The following is a 27,063-nucleotide window of genomic DNA, read 5'->3' on the forward strand; positions in this document are numbered from 1 at the left end:
CAGTGTGGGTGGAAGCTTGGATGATGTAACAAGCCTCTGGCAAGCTCTGTTGATCAGAACAGACTGCTGGTGGCAATATTCAATATCTTGGAACTCTGCCAAATCTGAATGGATTTTTGTGCGCACATCAAAAGGCACCTACTTGACCTCAGGACTACCCCTCTGCTAAATTTCAAAGTTGTGCCATATACCACTGGAAGCATTAGAATTCAATAAAAACTTATCTTGACTCTTAAAAAAAAAAAATAAAAAAAAAAACCCACAGGGGAGATGTTAGGCAACCTTGATATATAGGAATAACATCTCAGCTGAAATACAGCTGTTTCTGAAGTGAAATGTGATCAACGTTTTAACAATGGAAAGTAACACAAATGTTGAGGACCATGAAGCATGTCCCCCGTGGTGTAGCATGGCACTGCAGTCAACCGGCCACAGTTTCCCTCCTGAGTTTTCAGTGACTTCCTTGGCCATCAGCATGGTTTCATTTGCTGAGGTGAGTTGGCCCTCCAGCTAAGTCACAAAAGTTCACCCCTTCTGGGGTATTCAGAGTCCAAAGGAAAACACTAATCTTCCATCATGGATCTGTGCCAGGCACACAGTAGTCTCTGACCCTTCTTTTCCCAAGCTCAACTTCCAGCCCTCCTGGGCTCTGGTTAGTCCTTTCCTCCTCCCCTTGACAACAAGGCTCATTGCACCCTTTACCAGGGTGGCAGCATTGAGGGAATCCATTCCCAACTTCTACAATGGGTTCCAGGCCCTGGGAGCCCTAAATAAAAGGTCTTTCTGCTCCCTGTAGCCAGAGCCTGATTTACACCTTCTGTGCCGCTAGGCACAGCATCTTCAGCACCCCTCCTGCCTACAGCTGACCTTCATGTTTTCCTTAAAAAATTAAACATTTAACCCACTTTTAACTTGTAGGCACTTCTAGAACACCGGCGCCCCTAGGCATGTGCCTACTGTGTCTAATTGGAAATCCAGTCCTGCCTGTAACCACAAGCTGCCCTGCTTCTTCTTCACAGGCCTCTTATCCTCCCTGGGCTCAACCCTCTTTGCCCCTAAAACAGGGTGAACACATCCCTCCTTCCTGGGGCTATGCTGTAATCCTTATTGGCTTTCCTGGCTTACCCTCATGGGGGTTCAGTTTCTGCTCCAGGGAGCCTCCCTCTGAGTCTTCCTGGACTCTAGATTCACGAGTGCTATTCCTCACTACCTTCAATCATCTTCAAAAAAAGAACAGGAGTACTTGTGGCACCTTAGAGACTAACAAATTTATTAGAGCATAAGCTTTCGTGGGCTACAACCCACTTCTTCGGATGCATATAGAGTGAAACATATATTGAGGAGATATATATACACACATACAGAGAGCATGAACAGGTGGGAGTTGTCTTACCAACTCTGAGAGGCCAATTAAGTAAGAGAAAAAAAACTTTTGAAGTGATAATCAAGATAGCTCAGTACAGACAGTTTGATAAGAAGCAAGTGTGAAAATACTTACAAGGGGAGATAGATTCAATGTTTGTAATGGCTCAGCCATTCCCAGTCTTTATTTAATCCTGAGTTGATTGTGTCTAGTTTGCATATCAATTCCAGCTCAGCAGTCTCTCGTTGGAGTCTGTTTTTGAAGTTTTTCTGTTTTTTAAATGTTTTTTTTGAATCTATCTCCCCTTGTAAGTATTTTCACACTTGCTTCTTATCAAACTGTCTGTACTGAGCTATCTTGATTATCACTTCAAAAGTTTTTTTTCTCTTACTTAATTGGCCTCTCAGAGTTGGTAAGACAACTCCCACCTGTTCATGCTCTCTCTGTGTATGTATATATATATCCTCAATATATGTTTCACTCTATATGCATCCGAAGAAGTGGGTTGTAGCCCACGAAAGCTTATGCTCTAATAAATTTGTTTGTCTCTAAGGTGCCACAAGTACTCCTGTTCTTTTTGCGGATACAGACTAACACGGCTGCTACTCTGAATTCAATCATCTTGTGACTGAGCTCCATGCAGTTGTTCTATGAGCTGAGTGTTAGTCACCTGACTAAATACCTGGCCTCCATTCCCAGCTTGACAGCTGATTCTCCCAGAGAACACTTTTCCTTAAAGGGCCACGCCTTAGAACAGGGTTTTGCTGATCCAGGCCCCGCTGCCTTTAAAGGTGAAAGACTACGGATGGGAAATGAAAGATAGTACTATAATCCAACTGGAAGGAGAATTGAGATGGGCAGACTGCATTTACTCAGCTTAGAATTTGGCCAGGACACCAGGATTAATATCCTACTCTTGTGAACATTGTCATGGGAGTTTTTAATGAAAACTAATGGTCAGACTCCCCTCTGTGGTTAATCTAATCAAGTAAATTTCATTATTGAGGAGGCACTCTAGTGTGTGTTCTTACAAGAGATCTAATTTGTGTTCATATTTTTAGGTGAAGAAGAAGTTTAAGACCGAGAAGGACAATGGACCTTCTTCTCCAGATAAAATGTTAACTGTTCCACATATCACTTATGACCACGTGATGGATGATAGGAAGTCTGACTTTAATATTGATGCATATGAAAATTCTGGTAAGAAATTCCTTTATAACATACATTAAAATACTGGGCTATGGACTAATTACACAAAGGATCCTAGTTACGATGGTTAAAAGTGTGTATGTGTAGGAGAGGGGATTGTGGTACTACCGCCTCCCTCCCCCTTTCTTAGGAGTCCAAACAAGGATTATTTTCTGTTTGGCTTTGGCCACTGGCTAGTCTTGATGAGGTCCAATAACTCTCCTCATGAAAATGCTCCACTGCAGATAGGAGAAACCTTCAACCTTGGCCTATCTGACAGGAGAGCTAAATTCTCTGCAACTGATGCCAGAGCCACCTGGTACTTAAGTCAATAGGAGGTACTATAGTTGGCCACCAACTCATCCTCCTCATCCCCTCTTGAGGTCCCTTCCAGTCCTACGATTCTATGGTCTCTTCCCAGACTAAATTCAAGTGAGCCATATCCACAGTATGCTTACACCCAAACTTTAAACAATGACCCATGGCTGCTCTTGAAATCTGGTTTGTCACTGCAAACCATGTATGCCCTATTCCCCTCCTGGGGTTGGTTTTGGAGTTAGAAAGCTATTACTTCAAGTTCATATAATGTAGTAGTATAATAATATCATTTAGCTGTTATATATAGCACTTTTCATAAATGCAGATGGTCTTCTGTGTAATTCATCAGTGTAGATATTTCTTTTGTGGGACGGAGCCATAAAGAAGGAGAACGGAACCGGTTTTATAGTCCTGTTGCAATTAGAATCTTGTTGCTTTTAAAGTTACACTGTAAATTCATCAGTTATTTTACATATGATTTCTTTTTAAAGTTATTAGCATATTGTATTAAAAGCTGTTAACTTCTGTGTTTTAATTCTGGCAAAAATAATGTTAACTGAAGCAAATGAGGTATAATTTTTAAAGGTACATTTTACAGATCATATAGATTTTTAAGCTCTTAAATTTTTTATTTAGAAAGTTGGCTGACTTTGTTTAAATTTAATGGTCATTAAAATGAGGAGGAGATTGCAGTGTTTATTGAAACCAGGCATATTTTAGTTCAGGCAGGAAGTCTAATCTCCTTATGTCATTCTGGTGCACAACAGTCCTGATCCGCATCTTCCCTGCTTTTTCATTCCTCCTGGGCTTCTCCTGAGTAACAATTGCCACTTAAACTCAGTTGTGCCAAACGCTATTGTAATTAGCAGGTGAACAAGGACAAAGTTGACTCTGTGGATCAACCATTGAGAAATATCTTCCCGCGAAACAGCACAGTGTGAGAGCTTTATGAATGCCTACATTTGCCAGGTCCCATCTTTGAAATTTTTGAGTCCCTAAATCTACTAAGGGGCCATATGATTTGCTGGCAAATACTAGTGCCCCTTCAGTATCAACTCTTTAGCTGTCAATCAAAAGTTTTCCTCTTATTTCTTCTGACACTTATTTTCTCTCCTTTTTATCTGTGTTCTGTCCTCTCAAAACTCTTACAAGTATACAGGACAAACAGGAATGTTCAAGTGGCTTGGTAAGTTGAGGAAAATAATTTTATATACAGCATGCCAGACTTTGACAATGTAACATAGTTTGCAGTGCTCTTGTATGTGTCTAGTAGCTTGCTATAATCCCTTCACTACACAAGACACATTGCCAGACAAAAATGTGCATTCTCACACATCTGATCACAATCACAATGTAATTAAAAAGCAGAATATCATGATGCTCTTTCATAAAATACTTGTTTATTAAGTGGCAGACACCCTCCATTCCCTTGCATCATTCATAACCAAGTTAGATGCCTTTCTAAAGATGACCAAACAACCAGTGATTGAACCCAGACCATTTCCTAAACAAATAATGGGGCACCGGCAAAATTTCCAGGCACAACCTCCTGTGTCGTTCATACAAAATGCATGTGTGAGTGTTGCATCTATTAAAATGCACTTAGGCATCAGCGAAGATGGATGGGCCCTTAAAAATTAAATAATCCACTTTATCTTTTTTACAGAAAATAGCTGCGGTCTGGATTCTTTGTCCCTTTAAGTCATTATGTCAGTGTGCTTTTTCTAAGTATGCTCATGGTGGAGCTTTCTTATGAGTGTTTCCTTATAACCCTTTCAATGAGTGATTCCAAAATATTTTTAGGGTTAGAGCAAGGGCTGTGCCAAACCATCAAGGCTTTAGTGAGAGTACCGTGAGACCCCACTTACAGTGGGGGCTGTCTCTGCAACCATTGAAGACAATGGCAAACAGCCATTGACTTAAGTAATAGAGAATTGAGTCCAAGTACTCCAGAACTTGGATTATGCTGTCCAAAAATGTACAGGGCTGAATTCTCTACCTGGCCCACACAGAACTTGGGCACAGTGGTGATGCGGGGAGGAGATGGGGGAGAGATGACAGGGAGCTAATTGTAGCTCCCTGATTCTGCTCTGCCCAGCCCTGGTGCAACTTAAAGCTGCAGGGGGAATGTAGATGTATCTTTAATTTGCACCCACAAAGAATCATCATAACAGAGCCTCTCTCCCATACCTTTTCCCTCCTTACCCAAGAAGTGCAATTCTGATGGTGGAATAGGCAGAGGAGAAGAGGAGTATGAACAGCATAGTCACCTCTGTTTGCTTTGTCACCAAGAGATTCCCCAACACGGGGAATTCTCAGAGAGGGCTCTCCAGCAAGTATAAAATCATTTTGTGTTTCCTACGCAGGCATAAAATGAACTCGGTAGACCTGAGAATCTGGCCCACAGTGTCCTCAAAATGGTTTTAGGGGAGAAAGGAAGAAAGAGAGAAGAGAAGTATATATTTTGTACCTGAGTCTAGTATGGATACAATTATACACAAAAAAACTACATTAAAATAATATTAAGGTTGCAAAGTGAAGCATTCCAAAGGTAGGAAATGCTAGAATTAAGGTTACCTGTGCAACCTTAGGGATAGTCGTGCTCAGCCCCTGCAGCACTAGGCTGCAGCATGCTGAATTGTTCTGTGGGATGGTGCATTTGCAGTCCAGTCACCACGTAGGAGCAGTAAAGGAATGGCGCGTGCTCCGTGCAGATGGACTCTTTGGAGAATTTAGCTGCCAAACTCTGGTACATCTCTTCTGCGCCTGTGATCATGACTGAGGTGGAGTCTCATAAATTGGGCAGTTTTTCAAGGGAACAGCAAAAGACACATCCCTGACATCAGGAGGACACACCACTGCAAAGCATGGGAGGTGCCACAGTTTCTCAACAAAACAACTGCAAGAATGGTTTGAATGATGGCAAAACTACATATTTTTTAGCTAATCTCATTCTTGGAAACAACTGAACCATTTTGGCTGAAACTTCCCCAAGAAATTCAGCCTGAGGCAGACATCTAGTATGGGAAATTTCAGCCCAAACGGTTAAAGTTTGGCAAGGCTATAAGCAATTGAAAGCAGGTTGTTATAATGGGAAATGTCCGCCTATAATATAATGTACTAAAGAGCCAAAAAAACGACAGGAAGTTACATTATGACCTCCAAGGGCCAGATTGAGTCTGGTCCTTATTTGGTTATACTGTTGTGAGAGGTAGCGCACAAGGAGACTTATCTTGCTGGATCTTGTATGGACAGTGGAAATGTCAGGCAGAATTACCTTCCCTACACACAGGGGAATAGAAGGGAGGCTCCATCCCTATTCCCTGGGGGCACATGGCTCCACAAAGGGGACAAGGAGAAGGCATAGCTATGGCCACACCATGCTGCAGAACAGGGTAGGTGCATGAGGGAATATTAATCTACAGCCCATAAGAGTTTAGCAGTAGATCTTCTTCCACTGTGCATGGGAAGGTAGAGGGAGGCACAATGCCTCCCCTTCTGGGGACTTAGTTTCAAATGATACTAAAAAGAGGCAGAAAATACTCATCAACGCATTTTACTTATATTTAATCAATAGTAAATGAAAAGACTTGCATTAAAACTCCTTTCCTCAGTGGTTTTCCCTTTTTAATTTTAAAGATCACAGGTGCAACGCAGACTTTGCATTAAAGACAGACATGTTGCAGTCTCTCCAGCTGTCTCTTTTTTTCTCCTCCTTTTTCTGTCTCTTGTGTGCATCTTTGCTGTGACTCAGACCGTCAGCAATCCTGGGCATCTCTTTCCGCACAGCAGTCGTCCTCCAGTGCTCCTCCTTCTCCAGGTAATGCCCCCATTTCAATGATCCGTCTCTTTTGCAACTGCCAGTATTTCAATCTTTGCATTGCAAAGTTTGGACTTTGCCCATTATCTGAGGTAAAATGAGGTTTTACCCCTTCTCCCCTACCCCGCCCCCCAAAAATGTTGATTTTTTTTTCCAGTGGAAATTTTAATATTGAAAAATTTCAGCTGAAAACCAAAATATTTTGTTTTTCAGGCATTCTGGTTTTTTAACAAAAAATCGAAATGTTCCACAGAAAGCAGACACTATTCTTTTAGTTGAAAAACAGTTAAAATGGAAAAATTTAAACCAGCTCTATAAAAGAGTTAACCTATTTGCCCATTGTATGTAAGCTGATAGTAAAATCATAAAATCCGAGTTGATTTCTTAAAATATCTTCTATTAATATATTGTAAAACATTTTTACTACAGTACTTAGGTATCCCTATGCAAATACCAGACTGTTGGAAAAATTCCTGTATAAATCTAGTGCTTGCTCCTTCAATCATTGGGATATTTAGGGTGGCAGAGACCTGTACGTTTTCCAATTCTAATGGTTATAATGTTTTCCCTACAACTTAGACTAAATGTTCCTCGCTGCCTCTCTTGTCTATTTTGTGCTCTGGTTAATTCATGAACATTGATTCCTTTCTTTACAAAAACATCCTCTTTTTCTTTTTTTAAATATCTGTAGACAGTAATATCTAATACCTGAGAGGAAGCATGTCCAGTGGTTAGGACCTGGGTTTCAAGTCTCTGCTCCTCCATAGATTTCCTCTGTGACCTTGGGCAAGTCATTTAGCCTTTCTGGGCTTCCATTCTTCATTTGTAAAAACCTATTTCACAGTGAGAATAAGTACATTAAAAATTGTGAGTTGGTGAGATATTGCCATATAATTACCTCATATAAGAAGACCAAGAGCCAACCATTTACTCATTTTATTTTTTTATATCTCACATTAGGCTTGTAAGTATCCATACCATGGGGGCGTTTGAGCAGGGGAGACAGTAATTCATGGTTTTGGTACAGATTTTTTTTTTTAATTTTTGAATTTATCTGACCTTCTCTGGAATTAGGACAGATTTTTCACTAGATCAGGTATGCTTCTCCCTGCTTAGAGGAAGCAGTTGTGCACCGGCATTGGGGAATAGGAGTGGGTGCTTCAGACCAGGACTGGCCATGAACTGTTCCAGAAAATTCCAGGGGAAAGAAACAGGCAATAGCTTCACTTTAAAGTAAATATAATGCCCATGTTATTATCTTCTTGTTACTCTCAGGAGAGAGTGTATCCTTATATTTTTCAAATCAGGTGGGGGACAACCTTAATTTCTTCTTTCCTTTTTCACCTGTCATTTCTGTCCCTTTCTGTCTTAAACAGAAAAGCAGTAATTGTAACAATCCAACAATTACCAATCCTTTTGCAAGCAATGTCTCATGTGGGTACGGTATAACAAGTGCTTGGCAAGCACTGCATGTGGCTTTAAGTTTGATAGCATTGTCGTTAGTAATCAGAATGTGTGAAGAGACTTTTAGACTTCTCCTTAGGAAACTGGTGAGTTTTCATCCACACCTGGCAGAACACTGAATGTTCAGTATTTATTTAGTAACAGCCAAAGAAGTCAGTTTAACAAAAAATATTTAAGGCCCTGTAAAATTGTACATTTTCAGCTGGAATTCTTCTGCTCTTTTTCATAACCTCTGTCCTGACTGTGGCTGTGTTAATCCAACGGATATTACTCAGAATAAAAAGCTGATGCTGAAGTTCGCTGCTATTTGCTATATAATTCTCATTGCGTTAGTGCCAATATTTGTCCTAGAGTAATACTGTGGTCAAGGAACCCTGCTTTTAAGCAGCTAGTACTGGAGTAAAACCTTGCTGTATTTTTAAATTTTTCCAGATGTTCCCTATCTTGCTCCTATTGAAGTCAATGAAAGCAAAACCCCCATTAAGTTCATTGGGAGCAGGATCATGCACTTGATCTACTCCTTACAAATAAAATGGCCAAGAATTGTGAGTTGATCCCCTCCCTACACTTCCTGATTTGGGCTAGTCATCGAAGGAGGTGTAAATTGACATCATACTTTAATTTCAGGGTTATAAATCTTCCGAGGCCTGTGTGCATTGTGAAATGTTCATGACTTCTGGGATACAAGGCATAGCGGACCTGTGCCTTTAGTTAATGCTCCAAAAAACCTGCATTTGTGTTTATGTATTTCTGTGGTGTTTATTTTACTTTGTGTTTTAATCTTATTTCTCTGTGTTGCTGCTTGCTGTCAGACTGTAAAGTGCCTTGACAAGTATGAGAGATGCTCTGTAAATGAATAAATAAATGTTTCATAGAATGATATAGCTAGTTGCCCAGGATACGGTTGCTGTAAAGTGGCCGCTACTATCAACATTTATTCAGCTATTAAAGAATGTTGTTTGATGTTATTTCCTATTATTTGTTTGTATAACATCGTGCACATTTATGGTGCTGTATAAATATTATAATAAAATGTGACGTATAAGGAAATTTTATCACTGAGTCCTAATCACGGGTAAACATTCACTTTTTAATGTCTGCCATTGTAATTATACTCTAGAAAGTTGTTTTAAGGAAGAAACATGAGGTAGAAATTACTTTAAAAGAGAGAATTAAATTCTGCCATTGGTTATGCTCATGTATTGTTGCCTGAGCATAAATAAGATCGGGAAATGGTCCATAGTGTGTCAGATTCTTATCAGACAATATTTCTTAGTATCACATCTAAAGTGTCCATCACTGGAGCATCTGAGTGTTCTTTATTTAAATGCTCAAATATGAGGGACACACACAAATGGGAAGTAGGTCTCTACTCCTGTGCTTCCGAGAACAATGATCATTTTAACACAAATGGGCCTGAGCTCCACCAAATGGAAAATTTTGTATTAGCTACCTGAACTGGAGGTTTTTGCACAGCAGCTTCTCCTTTGCTATAGGATTTGGCATTAGGGTGTCACATGAAGGAGAATCTGGGGAACTACAGACTGGTCAGCCTCACCTCAGTCCCCCTGGAAAAATCATAGAGGTTCTCAAGGAATCTATTTTGAAGCACTTGGAGGAGAGGAAGGTGATCAGGAACAGTCAACGTGGATTCATCAAGGGCAAGTCATGCCTGACCAACCTGATTCCCTTCTATGATGAGATAACTGGCTCTGTGGATAGGGGGAAAGCAGTGGACATGATATATTTTGACTTTAGCAAAGCTTTTGATATGGTCTCCCAAAGTATTCTTGCCAGCAAGTTAAAAAAGTATGGATTGGATGAATGGACTATAAGGTGGATAGAAAGCTGGCTACATCGTTGGGCTCAATGGTTAGTGATCAACGACTCAATGTCTAGCTGACAGCAGATATCAAGCAGAGTGTCCCAGGGGTCGGTCCTGGGGCAGGTTTTGTTCAACATCTTCATTAATGATCTGGATGATGGGATGGATTGCACCCTCAGCAAGTTCACGGATGACACTATGCTGGGGGGAGAGGTAGATACCCTGGAAGGTAGGGATAGGGTCCAGTGTGACCTAGACAAATTGGAGGATCGGGCCAAAAGAAATCTGATGAGGTTCAACAAGGACAAGTGCAGAGTTCTGCACTTAGGACGGAAGAATCCCATGCACTCTTACAGGCTGGGGACCGACTGGCTAAGCGGCAGTTCTGCAGAAAAGGACCTGGGGATTACAATGGACAAGAAGCTTGATATGAGTCAACAGTGTTCCCTTGTTGCCAAGAAGGCTAACGGCATATTGGGCTGCATTAGTAGGAGTGTTGCCGGCAGCTTGAGGGAAGTGATTATTCCCCTCTATTCGGCACTGGTGAAGCCACATCTGGAGTATTGTGTCCAGTTTTGGGCCCCCCACTACAGAAAGGATATGGACAAATTGGAGGGAGTCCAGTGGAGGGCAAAGAAAATGATTAGGGGGCTGGGGCACATGACTTATGAGGAGAGGCTGAGGGAACTGGGCTTGTTTAGTCTGCAGAAGAGAAGAGTGAGGGGGGATTTGATAGCTGCTTTCAAACTACCTGAAGGGGAGTTCCAAAGAGGATGTAGCTAGGCTGTTCTCAGTGGTGGCAGATGACAGAACAAGGAGCAATGGTCTCAAGTTGCAGTGGGGGAGGTCTAGGTTGGATATTAGGAAAAACTATTTCACTAGGAGGGTGGTGAAGCACTGGAATGCGTTACCTAGGGAGGTGGTGGAATCTCCATCCTTAGAGGTTTTTAAGGGCCAGCTTGGCAAAGCCTTGGCTGGGATGATTTAGTTGTGGTTGGTCCTGCTTTGAGCAGGGGGTTGGACTAGATGACCTCCTGAGGTCTCTACCAATTCTAATCTTCTATGATTCTATGATCAGATGTTGAAATTCTTGTGCAAGAAGAGAATTTCTAAGTCTCAATTTGCTTTTATTGCACCCTTATCTTGTTTACCGATTTATTGTAGTATCCTTATTTTGTTTTTAAGTCTATCTTGTTTGTACCTTTTGAAATATTATAATATGTCCTCATAAGCAGTAAATCTGTTGAATAGCCCTTTTAAAAACAGCTACAAACTACTGCTCTAACCCTTATCTGCTTATTTCCTCACAGTGAAAAAGAGTCCTGCATTTTTAGATGTGAACACGGTACCCTTCATGAGGACCAACAGCTTTGCAGATGAGCTTGACCTGGAGGGTGAAACATTGCTGACCCCAATAACTCACATCTCACAGTAAGTCACTAACTATTGAATCATGCAGTCATTGACTTTAGACTAGTGCAGTTGGAGGAGCTGAAATATGGCACTGATAGGGCTATCTCAAATATTTGTGTCAAACTGTTTTACCTTGAAGTTGGTCTATTCTGTCCTGAGTGCCAATAAATCTTAATGTTGACTTAAAGAAGAGTTCATTCTTCTGTGACATGAGTTTCTGGTTTTTAGCTAATGTCCATGGACAGCTTGTGGTTGATAGCCTCAAGATTTTCCTAGAAAGATACTTTGTGAAGCGCTCTTCTATTGAGAATTATGTTACACTCAACACCGTTCTCCAGAGAAATGTCTCCAAAATGTGTGTCTTGAAATGTTTCTTTCCTGAAATACAGGCCTTTTGTTTTTAACTGTAACCCCTGTAAAAGTGACTCTTTCAAGGTGACATACAGTAGAGAAAATGATCATTTGTGCCCTTTATTGCTGCTTTGTGATGTGTAAAGGTAGCCGGAAAATGGGTTGCACTTTTTGTTTGTTTCCTTTTAAAGGGTTCTGTTTGTCAGCTATGTTAGAAATATTAGGCCCTGACTTCCTATTCTGTGCTGGAGGATTCCTCAGAAGAGTGGAGATCCAGTGGGATTATGATATTACAAGAGAAAATGGATTGAAACCTGAGCAGTTTGAGAGGAGAAGGGATTTTTATTAAGACAGTTTAAAACCCTTCATGTTGTTTTTTGGTTTTGTTTGTTTGCTTTTATTAGCACCTATTTAAGTCAAACTCCTGACAGATGCTTGGGAGAAACCTTTTTCTTCATCCCTGCACTAGAGGACTGAGCGAGATTCTCCCACTCCAGTTCACAGAGTACTTCAGCAAAACCAGGCAAGAAAATTATTAACTGCTACTTTGCCTGCTGGTCTCTGTGTATTCCATGGTGGGTGTACACCTGTACTCCATGTGCCTGGAGTCGGAGAATTCTTGAAAGCAGTGTCCGTTGGTATGCACGTGTGCCTTTGTTCTCCATGTACCTCCAACTGAGGAGGTAAAGGACAGAGCGGTCTGACCTCCTCTCCAGTTCCATCTTAATCACTGCATGGCCTGAGTCAGAACAGTCAGACCCAGGTTGGGGGACCTGGCCTGACTCAGCAAGGAGGCTGCCTCCTGTGCCATGAGGTTTGACTTAGGAGTGAGGAAATCTGCTCCCACAGATCCCCCATTGGGGTCTTATCAGGAAGGCAGGGAATGCTCTGATAAGCATGAGAAAGACCTTTCTCTAAGTTGACTTCAAAGAGGTCTGATCCAACCCAGCCTAAGTTGAGTAAGATCTTCCTGCTTAGCCCATGAGGATTTAGAATATCTTAAGTCTCAGGGTCATGACAAGAAAGTCCACAAACCCAGGACTTTGTTGGAACCGGACTGCAGTCTGGCAGCAACACTGGAACTGATGGCACCAATAAAAGGCTACCATTGGGAGATTCAACCACTGATGGTACTGGCACTGCCTCTCCTGACTGTGGCGCAACAAACTCTAACTGCTCCCCCTCCCCCACTAAGTAAGCCTCTTTTGCGAGAATGGCAGAATTTTACAGCAAACAAAAGGTCTACATTGTCAGCTAAACTGTTTAAACACTCATGTACTTGTGGGAGGAGAAATGTGAGAATCTTGTGCTGAAAGACTTCTTATTCGCTCAATCAGAAGGAGGAAGTAATAAATTTTCATAGGCCTTCAGGCAGGAATAACTGAGGAGCAAAACCAGATCTGACATTTTCCTTTGCATATTTTGTTTTAATTCACCACATGAGTCATGGACTTGTTTCTTTTAAAATAAGCTTTGGGGTCAAGATCTTCTGAGTATCCTCCTTGGACTTGGGAGTCACTCAGGAATAAAATGGTATGCTTATAATTAGATCAATTAACTGGTGTTCCATTTCAGAAAGTTTTTTTAATTTATGAAAACTTGCAGCAGAATTCCTTTGCACGTATACATTCATCAGCTGAAGATCCTCTCATTACATCAGCAACCTAGTTTGTTAGTAGCATGCTTGTTTCTCATTTTTACTTCCTAATTCCTCAATCCGAATCTGTGGTATAATCCTGCAGATGCCCTAGTTGTGAGTGCCAAAGTGCTGCAAAATATACCTCTTTTTATAGATTATGATATTGAGCTTCTCTAATGTTAACAATGAAAGATAGTTTGCTAAAGAAGATACAAATGGGTAGGACTTTTTTTTTTCTTTAAAAAAATCTTGTTTCAAATTACCAAGGATGTAATAGCCTTAGACAATGGATGTTAACAGATTTTTAAAGTTCTGTTTCACTTAGATGTTGTGCATATCACTTATAATGCAATGCATATATGTCCTGAAAAACATAAAGTAGTCCTAAAAATGAGAGGGCATCAGACAAGGAGGATGATTTGTACATTGAAACTTTCACAGTTTTGTACTATCAAGTAATGTGTTGTGTATGTCAAGCAATAGATCTGATCAAACATTTGGGGGGGGACGACACCCAAAGAATTTACGCTTGGCTTTGCTAGTGAAACAAGTGGTGTACTTATGTGGATTATTGAAAAACAAGCTGCTGTGTTGCATTTCAGTATGTATGTGATACTATGATCCTAAGGCAAGTTATGGTACTACTAAACTTTTGATTGGACTTTTCCTTGCATTATTTGGACACATGCTTCTTTCTCATTCTTCCCGTCAAACACTATAAGGAGCAAATGTATATAAAATTGTTACATGTCATCCATTCCATGTGTAGGACCTGAAAGTTCGGCGTCCGGATATAATGTTAGATGTGAAATTTAGGACTGAGCAATATACATACTGTCTAACAAGTGCCCACTCCACACCCATGGTACAATTTGTGATATAATAAAAACAAAAGTGGTTTGTGGTTACAGATCTTTGTCATATGTATGACTTAAGTTGCCACAGTTGAAAATTATGATTCATTTCCCAAGGGAATCCAGAAATGTGCTTTTTTTATGTATTTGTGGCTGTGGTTGTGAATGTCTTTTAGTTCCTTAAAGTCCATTTTCTTTAACATATATTAAAAAAATAGTGCTTCGTATTTAGCAATCTGTATTGATATAGCACCCATCATGCAATTATGTATTCCAGAATACATTAAAAAAAATCTAACTATAAAAACTAATTAGTGTGGAAAAGTCAGATCAAACGAAACTGCAGCTTAGACTTTAATAGCAATCCATATTCTGTAGAAGAAACAGCGGTGTGAAGACCATTTCAAAGCCCAGGTGCATAACAAATAGCATCTCTTGATCCAGGGATGCATAGATTTGGAATTAGTAAGAATATGTGCTGTTGAATTATAGACCCCTCATAACATATGAGTTAGTTTCTCCAGAAGATTCTGGAAATGAGCCCCAGAATAGATTTTGATTCTATAAGGCACAAAAGCATGAGTAAGACTTGCCCTGTTAATTGGAGACATATGATTGGCAACATACCTGGAAATTGATTTTACCTCAGAGTTTAAAAATACTTCCTTTTGACAGGCAATGTAAATCCTGTGGCAAAAAATGTAGGTTACCTACTGTACTATTAGCAGAAGTACTTGGCAACATTCATATTAAAAGGAATATGGCTACGTTTCAATTTGTCTCACTTACTTTGGATGGATAGTAACCTTTTATACCTCAGAATCTCTAGTATTGCACTTTTTAGCATGCTAGGCATAGCCTTAAAATCTCTTTACAATTCATAAATATCTAAGGTCCTGGCCCTGCAAAGATTTATGCACTTAGTTAACTTTAGGCAAGTGAGCAGTCCCACTGAACTTAATAGGACTATTCATGTGCATAAAGTTAGTTGTGTGTAAATCTTTGTGGGATTAAGGCCTAAATATATATTATAAAAGTATTTCTCTGGAGATGAATAAGCTAATTACTGATGCCCAATTCTATGATCTTTCCAGGGGGGTATTGCATAGGGAAGGACTGCTGTATCGGGCTATCTGTTTAGAAAACTCTAATTGAAAAATTCATAAATACTTGAGAAAACAGGTATACAAGGTTAAGTTTGAGCCTCAGTCTTCAACCAAGAACATGGTTAACAAACTGCAAATATAGACCTATAACCAGGCATAGAAATGTACAACACGATTGCAAGGGACAGTGATTCCATTGCTTGGCTCCATCTTTTCATACTTTGAGAACAAGAAAGGCTTCATAAGCAGGAACATCCAGTCTGAGATGCCACAGTCCCTGTGTGTGTGTAGCTGTCAAATCTCACCTGTAAAATGAACCTACTGAGCAGCATAGCAAAGTATTAAATAGAATATTGTACAAAATTATGTGTCTCTTGGATATTTTGACTGGTTACATAACTTTGTGGGCAGTGGTTCTTCTATTTAAAAAAAAATGTAAATCTCAGCAATAGTAATACCATAGTTCTTCTTTGGACCTGTCCTTTTCTTCTCCTCTCTAATTGGCACGTTCCCCTATCCTCTTCTGCTCCTCTTTGAACCCTGTGATTTGTTTTGTTTTAATTGTACTTTAAAAAAGGGAAAAACAATGACAAAAAGAATGTTACTTATAGTTGAGTCTCCCCCACAAAGGGACTTGTTCTTGTCATGTCAATTTCAAATGTAAATGTCATTGTAATGCTTTTTTTAACTTCACAAATCACATTAATTGAAACTATAAAAATAAATTTATAAAACTAAGCATGCACAGGAAAATAACTCAAATGAGTGAAACAGATAGGCAGCAGGGAGACTTCTTGTTTTGGGTATTTCTCTTCCCTTTAAACTCCATATACACCCTGATATAGTTATCATTTGTGACCTTATTTAGGGTTAAAACAAACAAAAATGGTGCTGTGAGTTATCTCTGAAGTGGTTTCCAGTTCCAAATGATCTGAAAAATAAGATCATTTCCCTCATTTATTTCTTCATGCTTCTATTTGTTCTAGCTTCCCTCCCCTGCACCCTTTATTCAACAACTAATCAGCTAATGGACCATGTTTACCCAGTTCTGAATGTGTAAATAGTCAGTGATTTTCCAGTTGTTAATTATAATCTTTAGGTAGCTGACTAAGTCCTCAGTCTTTTCACAGATGAGCCTGAATTAATGGGGAAAAGGGATGATTTATATACTCTTTAAGTATACAGGCAACTGCAGGTGAAGTTGAATGACTTGTGAAGAACAGTGTCCGATTGTAAGAGGAAATATAAATGTTACTTGGATGCTAGTTTGTGTAGAGTGCTAGTTCTGTAGTCAGCATGTAATGTATTGGCTAATAGAGCTTGGTTTGAAAAGTAGAAAAAAAAAGTGCAGAAAAATTAATCTCTTAGATTAATAGATTACTTGATCCCGCCTCCTTTTTGTGACTGGTCTGTACATGGCTAAGGTACTACTGACTCTCTCTTTTACATCAAGTAGAGTAGGCTTATATTTTTGGAACCAAATATCCTGGGTTCTTTCCCCAATGCTGCATGTGCCTGGTTTAGCTGATGACCAGTGTCTGTGTGTGTGTATAGAACATATTGCTGAATTTGAAATCCTGCGAACCTCAGATATTCGGGATGGGCTATATATAACTGTCTCTCTCTGTGATCATATTATTTCTAGGGGCTGCTCCATAAATTATACAAGATCATGGAGATCTCCACTAGGCCACAGTGAGGACTTTGCATTGAAAGTAAAAGTCCAGGGTTCTACCTTCATTAATGTGTGTGAGCAGATGACTATTATATATGTGTCTACAGCACATGGATTCAATACAAGTGGAATTATCATTGCTAGACACATTCAAACATCCTTAAATGTCAATTTCTGAGCTAGTGGTCATGTGATAGCTGTAAGAGTAATTTTTGTTAACGAAAACATCTTGTGTTTAAATGTGAAGTAAAACCTAGTATTAATATTATATGTATAAGTATATAGTGACTACAGGTGAGCAGGAAACAGTCTTCCCATCCCATGAAAATTTTTGAGATCTAGAAAAATGTGTCTCCATCCCAAATTGGGATGAAAAGTCAAAATCTCAAAATTTTTCACAAACTGAAAATAGATAAATAATTGGTTCAGGTCAATTAATAGGTTTTGTTTTGAAAATATCAAAGTGAAACATTCCAGCGATTTAAAAATTTGATTTAATTGAAAATTTTGTTAAAAACAGCCCTTTCCTATAAAAAAAATTCAGTTTTGGATAAGAGGCATTTTCTGACGCAGAAAATTTTTTGTCAAAAAACTCTATACCAGCACTAATAAGGACCATGATTTTCAAAAGTTGGAGCCTAAACCTTGGCTCCTCAGTCTCATTTAGACACCTGAAATAAATACCCTGATTTTTCAAAGCTTCTGTTGGTCTCGGTGGGACTTCTAGAGTAGTAATGTGCTAGTCAACATGAGTAAGGATTTTAGAAAAGAGCATAAAATGAACACCAACTGTCATAAAAATGTATGACCTAATGTTACACCAATATAAGGTTAGTTTGCTTAAATCTTAGTCTCTGAATTGTGAATATAGTTGTTAATATAACAGGAGTACTTGTGGCACCTTAGAGACTAACAAATTTATTAGAGCATAAGCTTTCGTGGGCTACAACCCACTTCTTCGGATGCATATAGAGTGAACCATATATTGAGGAGATATATATACACACACATACAGAGAGCATGAACAGGTGGGAGTTGTCTTACCAACTCTGAGAGGCCAATTAAGTAAGAGAACAAAAACTTTTGAAGTGATAATCAAGATGGTTCAGTACAGACAGTTTGATAAGAAGCAAGTGTGAAAATACTTACAAGGGGAGATAGATTCAATGTTTGTAATGGCTCAGCCATTCCCAATCCCTATTTAGCCCTGAGTTGATTGTGTCTAGTTTGCATATCAATTCCAGCTCAGCAGTCTCTCGTTGGAGTCTGTTTTTGAAGTTTTTCTGTTTTAAGATAGCCACCCGCAGGTCTGTCAAAGAATGGCCAGACAGGTTAAAGTGTTCTCCCACTGGTTTTTGAGTATTATGATTCCTGATGTCAGATTTGTGTCCATTAATTCTTTTGCGTAGAGACTGTCCGGTTTGGCCAATGTACATGGCAGAGGGGCATTGCTGGCACATGATGGCATATATCACATTGGTAGATGTGCAGGTGAACGAGCCACTGATGGTATAGCTGATGTGATTAGGCCCTATGATGGTATCACTTGAATAGATATGTGGACAGAGTTGGCATCGGGCTTTGTTACAAGGATAGGTTCCTGGGTCAGTGTTTTTGTTCAGTGATGTGTGGTTGCTGGTGAGTATTTGCTTTAGGTTGGGGGGTTGTCTGTAAGCGAGGACAGGTCTGTCTCCCAAGATCTGTGAGAGTAAAGGATCATCTTTCAGGATAGGTTGTAGATCTCTGATGATGCGCTGGAGAGGTTTTAGTTGGGGGCTGAAGGTGACAGCTAGTGACAGCTATAGTTGTTAATATAATTCTTTGAAGGTCTGTCTCTCTGACATTTCTCCCTCTCCATTTTGAAAAGATTATCACAGACATAGAAGACATTAAGGAATGGCTTACTGCAGTTGTTACTTAAAGCAGTTTCCAAACTTAACCATCCATGTTATTAATAATGCCTTGCTTTTTTAAATAGTGATCATTCTAAAAAACCTGCATGATTTTTTTTAACTCCTATTTTGCATTTCTCTCAATTTGGACAGTGAAAATGATTTGTCAATTTCATTTCCTAGTTCCTGGTTATCGAGTACTCAGTATAATATTTCAGTGTTCATGCACTAGTATTTTATTACAAGTATTCTAGTACAGAACATTGCAGTGTTTGGGTTGGTGGTAATATAGGAGAATGTTTCTATTTAAAAGCAAATATACAACTTTTTCTATTAGAATTATGTAAAAAAAAGGAATGTTATGGAAACATTTCGGTTGATCTGAGCGTTAGAAAAAGTTTATTTTTACAAAATCTACATTTTAGACCAGATGTGACCTGCCATTATCTCTTTAAATAATCAGTGTTTCGCATATTATATGTACTTGTAAACGTAATTTTATAAATAAATAACTGATGTTCACACTTCAACTATAGGCATGACTTTTTAAAATCCCTATGTACTGAACAGTGCAATAAATACAATAATTACATATTTTAATAAAGTAGTTTTATCATTTTTAATACCAAACATCATCAAATAAAGATGAAAAAAGAATAAAAATTGAATCGTGAATAATCCAAATACATTTTTATTACAGTAAAATACATTTGTTTAAAAAAATCTGGGGTTGGACATTTCAAAGTATAATTAAAATAAAAATAAAAAACAGTGCTTATAGTGTCCGATGGTGGCATAGTTACTGTCATATTTTTTTTTTGTACTCGTGTCTTTGCCGTTTTTTATTATTAGTGGGCTCTGTTTTCACTACCAGTATTTTATCTGCTCCTTCGTTTGAGAAGTAAGTGCATAGAGTCCAGCAAAAACAGTGCTCAACTTAGTCTTATATCTGTATCTTTTCTGTAGGTTTATCAGTGAGTGGAAACCCTATTTGCATTGATTTGATAGTTCATATTGTAAAAGATTCCTGCTTTCATCTTCCTCTTTTATTTCCAAACGTCCTTGTGAAGTCTGAGCCAATATTGCTTTTTCACTTTCAAGTGGTCAGAGCTAATGGCAGACTTCTGCTGTCACAGGGATTCTGTTTGAAATGCAGCTAACAATATTTAAACCAGGATTTGCAAAGGGCCTGTTTTATCATTAATTGCAGGGCATTCTGTGGAGCAGCAACCAGAGCAGTCACACGTAATAGACATTATAGTAGTAAGAGCAGGGCTTCATTTTTTCTTATAAGCATGGCTGGTAATTATCCTTTGCCTTTATGCCTCCCCTTATTTTATTTCCTTTCTAAAGACATGTCGTATGTGCTTATGTGTATGTGTTGGCCAGTTTTCTTTTTTTCAGCTGTTTGATCCAAAGAATCACTTTGTATCACAATCTCAAACTCTGCACTAAATATTGCTAACAACTTCCATGTATTTAGTAATTGGCCACAAAGGGGGAGACATGTTTCATTTGAGATATTCTGTCTGCCTGGAAAAAAATCTGGACGGGCCTGTGCTTTGGTTAGAAATGAACAGAAATATCTCACTTATGTAAGACTCCAGCCACACTAGGGATGTGATCCTCTGGTCTGTTCCAACTGCTTTGGGGCCATTCCAGGATATGAAGTATCCATAGAGCTGGCTTAACAAGCCATTTGAGGATTTCCCTTGAATTAGGGGAATCTCTTAGCAGAGTAGTAGTTTGTACACCACCATTCCTTCCTGGCCCTCAGTGCAGGGGGTGTGATGGAGGAAAAAGATGGAGAAAGTACCCCAGTATCTTAGTGACCTCCGGTTGCCAAATCAGAGTGGCCCTGAGGTGTCTCTAATTTAACTTGGAAACTGTTGGTTGCATCCCCCTGATCTGGGGGCTCTCTGGCCATAGTGGCTTAAAGCCACTTGTCAGTCCTCCCCCTGAGCTGTGCTGAGCGCAGCTTGTCTGCAGCTCAAGAACTGTGCCTAAAACTTGAAATAATGAAATATTTATTTTTAAATAATTGTGCAATGAAAATGTGCCAGCATTTTCTACTAGTATTATTCAGAGCAAATTGTTTGCTCCTCTGTATCAGAAATTACCATCTGGAAATGTAGTTAAAGATCAAGGTTGAAATCCTAGCCCCATTAAGGTAAGTGGGAGTTTTGTCATGGGCTTCAGTGGGGTCAGGATTTCACCCCATGGTTTGAAAATCTTTTTCAGGAAAACAGGGTTAGGTGGGGTGGGCTGTGGGGTTGGTCGAAGAGATCTACCAACTTTTGTAGCTTGAACTGCAAAGGTACATTTGGAGCCTGCTACATGTTGCATAGCCGTATCAGAGAGTTTTAATTCTGTCTTATCCCAAGTTTACTACTACAACTACTAATGCTTTCACTTATTTGAGATCTGTCATCTAAAATCCTTTACAGATTTTATTAATTTGTTTAATTAAGCCTTTTAGGAGGTAAATAGTAATTATCCCCAGTTTACAGATGGGTAAACTGAGACACAGAGATGTTAGCATTTATATGCTATTTTTCACAGATTATTATATTCACCCTCAGCACTGGGGTATCTGAGGCCCTTCCAGTAGAGCAATAAGAAACATGACTAATGTGTTTCAGGAGGGTTGATCTTTCTCTCATCCTCTACAAAGGGGGAAAATTGTATGTGCAGTGTGATGGTTGATTTATAGCTACACTGTGCTATAGGGACCATTAGATACTCTAGTCGGACCTTGTGTATAAAACAGGTGGTCATGGAATTTTATTGAGTTATTCCTGTATTGAGCCCTGTGCATTTATGATCAAAGAAATATGCCTTGCATTTGGACTTTTCTTCAGAAAGCTTTCCAAGGGAAAGAGCCAGGACAAGAACCCAGCATTTATGACTTCCAGTCACTTGCTCTAACACTTACAGTACCTTTTTCCATCATGTGCAATGGAGACCATTTTGTTTGGGTATCTTGCTATTATTTACCAATGCTCAATAAAACAATGGATGCATATCTTTCTGTCTTTTACAATGCAAGCTATTGTGAAATCAAAATTTTGTGGAAAAATGCTAGAAATTTGTCACATATAAATTAAAGAACAGCACAAGAGAATATTAGTTCCCCTGTGTTGTGGTCACCTAGTAAAATATGCACTTTTTCGTATGTACAAACAGTCTAGGCAGAAGTAAAGATAGCTTAGCTATTTCTTTTGTATTGCCGTTGAATGTTACATTCCCTAGTCCCCCAGTGCTGGTATACATCTTGATTGATGTTAAGTAATTAAACCAGACTCCAGCTGCTTAGTGATTCAGAAGCACAGGGCTCCTGTGATGTAATAACAATGAGCAGCTCCACACTTACTAACTTCTATCATTTTGTTTTTCACACCATGCAGAGTAATAAGTGCAAAAACTTTTTGTGGGGAGTCAATAAAAGTGTTCCATTTTTATTTAGTATTTTACTGAGTTAAATTTATGACTATCTTGATCTAGCTCCAGAATTAAAATTAAAAGCATAAATAAAGAAACTTTTTATTTTAGTTATAAGGATAACTTTATTTGTCCTTTACATGTGATGGATACAACAGACTACTTCAAATACTGCATGGTTTATAGCTTTAAGATCTGTTGGGTGCTAAACACTTTTGAAAAAACATGCTTGCTGTGTTCATAAAAAGTTACTTCAAATAAATTGAGCAGGAGGTTTTAAAATGCTTTATTAATTATACAATAAATAGCAGCTTACCAAGCTTGTGACCATAAAATACATATTATGAAGTTACAAAATATGACAAGCAATTAAATAGTGCTAATACTCATGCTGGGTTGTATGCATTGATGTATACGAGCATATGCTATATGTACCAAATTAAAATAATGTAACAAAGATACGTGGAGTGGCTGCAAAGGCTCTGTAATAGTAGTATCTCTTGGATATCAATACAAGATGTAGGAATCCAAATCAATATCAAAATCAGAATATAAACCAAAAGATATTCTTTATCAGCAGCACTTTCGTTTACTATCAGATACAGAACTAGTTAGTAACAAAAATTGTTGAACAAAAATTCTCATCTGTCTAATCTGATTGAATAAAAAACACAGTGTGGATTGGAGAGGAGAGTTTTGCCTCTAGTACTGAACAACATTTTAAAAAATATTTTAAACTGTATCTTCTCAGAGAACAAGAAGGATGAGGGACGTGGGCAACAGGGTAAATATAGACATGTTTGTAACATAGGTGGAAAACAAAGCATTACATGTCACCATACAGTGAGAATAGTACATTTAACATATTATTGCTCTAACCATCTAATTCAATGACCAAATCCAGCCTTGAAACTGTGTGACAATAAACGGTGATAGAATGAGTGGCCCAAGAGATCTTTATCTTATAATACTTGGACAAGATTTCATTTCAAATGTATTCTACCAGAGAGCATCGTTTGTAGCAAAGTGCAATATGTTGGAAAAATGGAAAGGAACAGCTGATTTAAATATTGCTGAATAGTATAATGAATAGAGCAGAAAAGTTAAAGAAATAACAAGCAGTATTGGTCCACAAGGAAACAATTTGGAAAGATGTAAATGGTGTAGTTTACCTATTGTAATACTAGTGTAGGTAAAGTTAATGTAAACAACAGTGTAATCTTGAAAGAAATTGCCAACTGTGGAATCTGTGCATGGAACAGGACTAAAACTGGCTAAAATATCTTACATAAAAGTTGTTGTGACTTTTCCACAAATCGCATCCCACTGTGTTTTACAGAGATAAATACTGTCATTACAATGTTTTTTTCATTTTTCTTCTAAAATGTATTTTAAGAGGGAAGAAATATGAACACAAGTTGATACTTAAAACTTCATCCCCAAAAAATCCCTTTTTAAAAAATCTACTTCTTGAATAAACACAATTGCATAAGAGCCCACTTCCTAGTACATGAGCATTACACCAAAATACAGCCAAATAACATAGGTCTCTGTGACACAGAGGTAAAATAATATTTGTCAAACCTGGAAACAATTTTTCAAATTCCTTTGTGGCACCTCCAAAATTTTGTTTCCTCTATTGCATCAAGCATTACATATTACCCAAATATCATCCAAGTATTATCTGATTTGCCATCCCATAGTTGCATTGGACTGCCACAGAATGCAATCTTTTTCATATGTTTGTACTGTTCCCAGTAGGACGGGGCCATAATGCTGAATCTATGAAATAAAGAAAGGAATACATTGAACACCTCCTCTTGCACTACTCTACCTTAAATCCCCTAGTCATGCTGTCTGGAGTAGCTCACAACCAAGAGGGCCATTCTCAGGGCAGACTGTCAAAAGAAGGGCAGACACCCCAAACTGGTTGTATGTTCTATAATATTTCACCAACCCCATAATAAATGGGAATTCTAAGATCACTGTAACAGTCTTACCATGGAGTCACAGGCAGCCCATTTGGGCTCTCCAATCTATTTTGCCACCCAGGCAAGCTGGACTTAATGATAAATGATCACTTACACCAAAAATCACAGGTTGCTTCCAGTCCCAAGGGACCAGTCACTTACCCCAGATCTCTGACCAAAAAGAATGCCTGTAGCCAATCCTATAGTAAACTAACCAAAGGTTTATTAACTAGGAAAAAGAAATGAGTTAGTTATTTACAAGTTAAAGCAGGCAACATATATGCACAAATGAGTTCAGTCTATGGTTCTAAAAGGTGACATGTGGTAATCGGTAATCGGGCAAAGTTTAACGTGGATGTGCACTTCTTAATACATTAAACTGAAGATACTGTGTTTCTCAGAAGGAAAGTGCATTTGGACCAGGAAGTAGTGGTTGTTCTTGGCTTGCATGGGAGTGACTTCAGCAGTCTTGTGCCTGCCATCAAGAAAGCTCCATCTCCCATACAAACAAGTTTAATCCTTGATGTAGACATTTCATTGTTCCTTGAAATGGTGGTGTTGGGGGTAGTTGGGGCCCCAGAAGGGAAGTTCATCTTTTAGGAATCTTGAGCCCAGGCCAGTTAGAGGCTTGAAAATAAAGACTGAGGCATTTAATTTGATGCAGTATTTTACAGGGAGCCAGTGAAGTGAGCAGACACTTGCTCTTGGTAATCTGTATTGCTGAGGAGGCATGATACTGCATTCTTCACCAGGTTCAATTTTTTCCTCAGGGCTAGGACTTCCAAGTAGGCTGCATTAAAATGATAAAATGAAGGCATGTGTGAGTGTGAGCTGAAGCTATTTCCTGATTCCTGCAAAAAACCAGCTTATGTCATGGAGTAGGGAGGGAGATGAATACAATACACTGTCTGGTGGTCCCTTTATGGTGGAGATTACATATGGCAGGGAGATGCATGACAGTAAGCCTGTCTTTTTGACAATGTGGGCTCTGAAACATCTATCAACTTTTTCCCATTGCGTTTAATTGTTTAAAAGTGGAGCGGCGACCGTGCGCTTGGGGAGGGGGCGTAGGAACGCTGTAAAAAAAATTGGGGGCACCGCTTTTTGGCGCCCCCAAATCTTGGTGCCCTAGGCAACCGCCTAGTTTGCCTTAATGGTAGCACCGGCCCTGTATGTACACAAGGGTTTCAGGCAAGTTTGTACTTGTCATGGTTAAGCTGGGCCCCTGCTGCTGCTACCCGAGTACTGGAGCTACACTACTAATATTTATACTCACACTAGCTCTTGTCAAGCTAGTGCAAGGATGTGTGCGCGAGCTGTAATCACACCCCTGGTTTGTAGTGTAGCTGTAGCCTGTGTGTCGTTGGCAGAGGGGGAGGAGCTGAGGGCAAGAAGTATGGTGATTGGCTGACACAAGGAGGATGTGACGGGAGTTCTTTGTAAAGAACCGAGAGAGGAAACTGAAGATGAGACCAGAAAGTCAGAACCTTTGCTGAAGAGCAGAGGGTAGGCCTGTCTGCACTCTACATAACAGTGCAAATAAAGTATATTTGCTATTGGGGCTGAGCAAAATTCAGGATTTCCATCCTGCAGGAAATTCTGACATTTCAAAGTTTTGTTCTCATCCTAGATCAGGCTGAGAAGTAGAAAATTTGAATTTTTTAATAGAATGGAAATTAAAAATAAAATAAAATTCAGAAATGTTGAAACATTTTATTTCAAAATTTTTTGATCTAAACAAAACATTTAAACACTCCCAAAGTCAAAATGTTTGATTTTGGTTGGTTAGATCTCTTCAAGTCACCAGGGCTTGATGAAATGCATCCTAGAATACTCAAGGAGCTGACTGAGGAGATATCTGAGCCATTAGCGATTATCTTTGAAAAGTCATGGAAGACCGGAGAGATTCCAGAAGACTGGAAAAGGACAAATATAGTGCCCATCTATAAAAAGGGAAATAAGGACAACCTGGGAAATTACAGACCAGTCATCTTAACTTCTGTACCCAGAAAGATAATGGAGCAAATAATTAAGCAATCAATTTCCAAACATCTAGAAGATAATAAGGTGATAAGTAACTGTCAGCATGGATTAGTCAAGAATAAATCGTGTCAAACCAATCTGATAGCTGACTTTGACAAGGTAACAAGCCTTGTGGATGGGGGTAAGTGGTCGATGTGGTATATCTTGACTTTGGTAAAGCTTTTGGTACTGTCTCGCATGACCTTCTCCATAAACAAACTAGGGAAATGCAACCTAGATGGAAGTTCCTATTAGGTGGGTGCATAATTGGTTGGAAAACTGTTCCCAGACAGTAGTTATCAGTGGTTCACAATTGTGCTGGGAGGGCATAATGAGTGGGGTCCCGCTGGGATCAGTTCTGGGTCCACTTCTGTTCAATATCTTGATCAATGATTTAGATAATGGCATAGAGAGTACACTTATAAAGTTTGTTGATGATACTAAGTTGGGAGGGGTTGCAAGTGCTTTGGAGGATAGAATTGTAATTCAAAATGATCTGGACAAACTGGAGAAATTGTCTGAAGTAAATAGGATGAAATGCAATAGGGAGAATTCAAAGTACTCCACTTAGAAAGGAACAATCAATTGCACACATACAAAATGGGAAATGACTGCCTAGGAAGGAATACTGTGGAAAGGGATCTGGGGTAGTGGACCAGAAGCTAAATATGAGTCAACAGTGTAACACTGCTCAAAAAAAAAAAAAAAAAAAAAAGGCAAAT

General features: G+C 39.0%; 1 protein-coding gene across 1 annotated transcript in view; it reads left to right on the forward strand.

Annotated features, from left to right (window-relative positions):
* The window catches only part of KCNQ1 (potassium voltage-gated channel subfamily Q member 1), a 553,847-nt gene that overhangs the window by 199,714 nt on the left and 327,070 nt on the right, over window positions 1-27,063 (forward strand). The window contains exons 10-11 of the mRNA XM_065403597.1: window positions 2,425-2,563; window positions 11,289-11,409. Coding sequence (XP_065259669.1) covers window positions 2,425-2,563; window positions 11,289-11,409 — 260 coding nt within the window. The remainder of the gene's footprint in view (window positions 1-2,424; window positions 2,564-11,288; window positions 11,410-27,063) is intronic.

This window comes from Emys orbicularis, chromosome 4 (assembly GCF_028017835.1).
Source record: "Emys orbicularis isolate rEmyOrb1 chromosome 4, rEmyOrb1.hap1, whole genome shotgun sequence".
Taxonomy (NCBI): Eukaryota; Metazoa; Chordata; order Testudines; family Emydidae; genus Emys; species Emys orbicularis.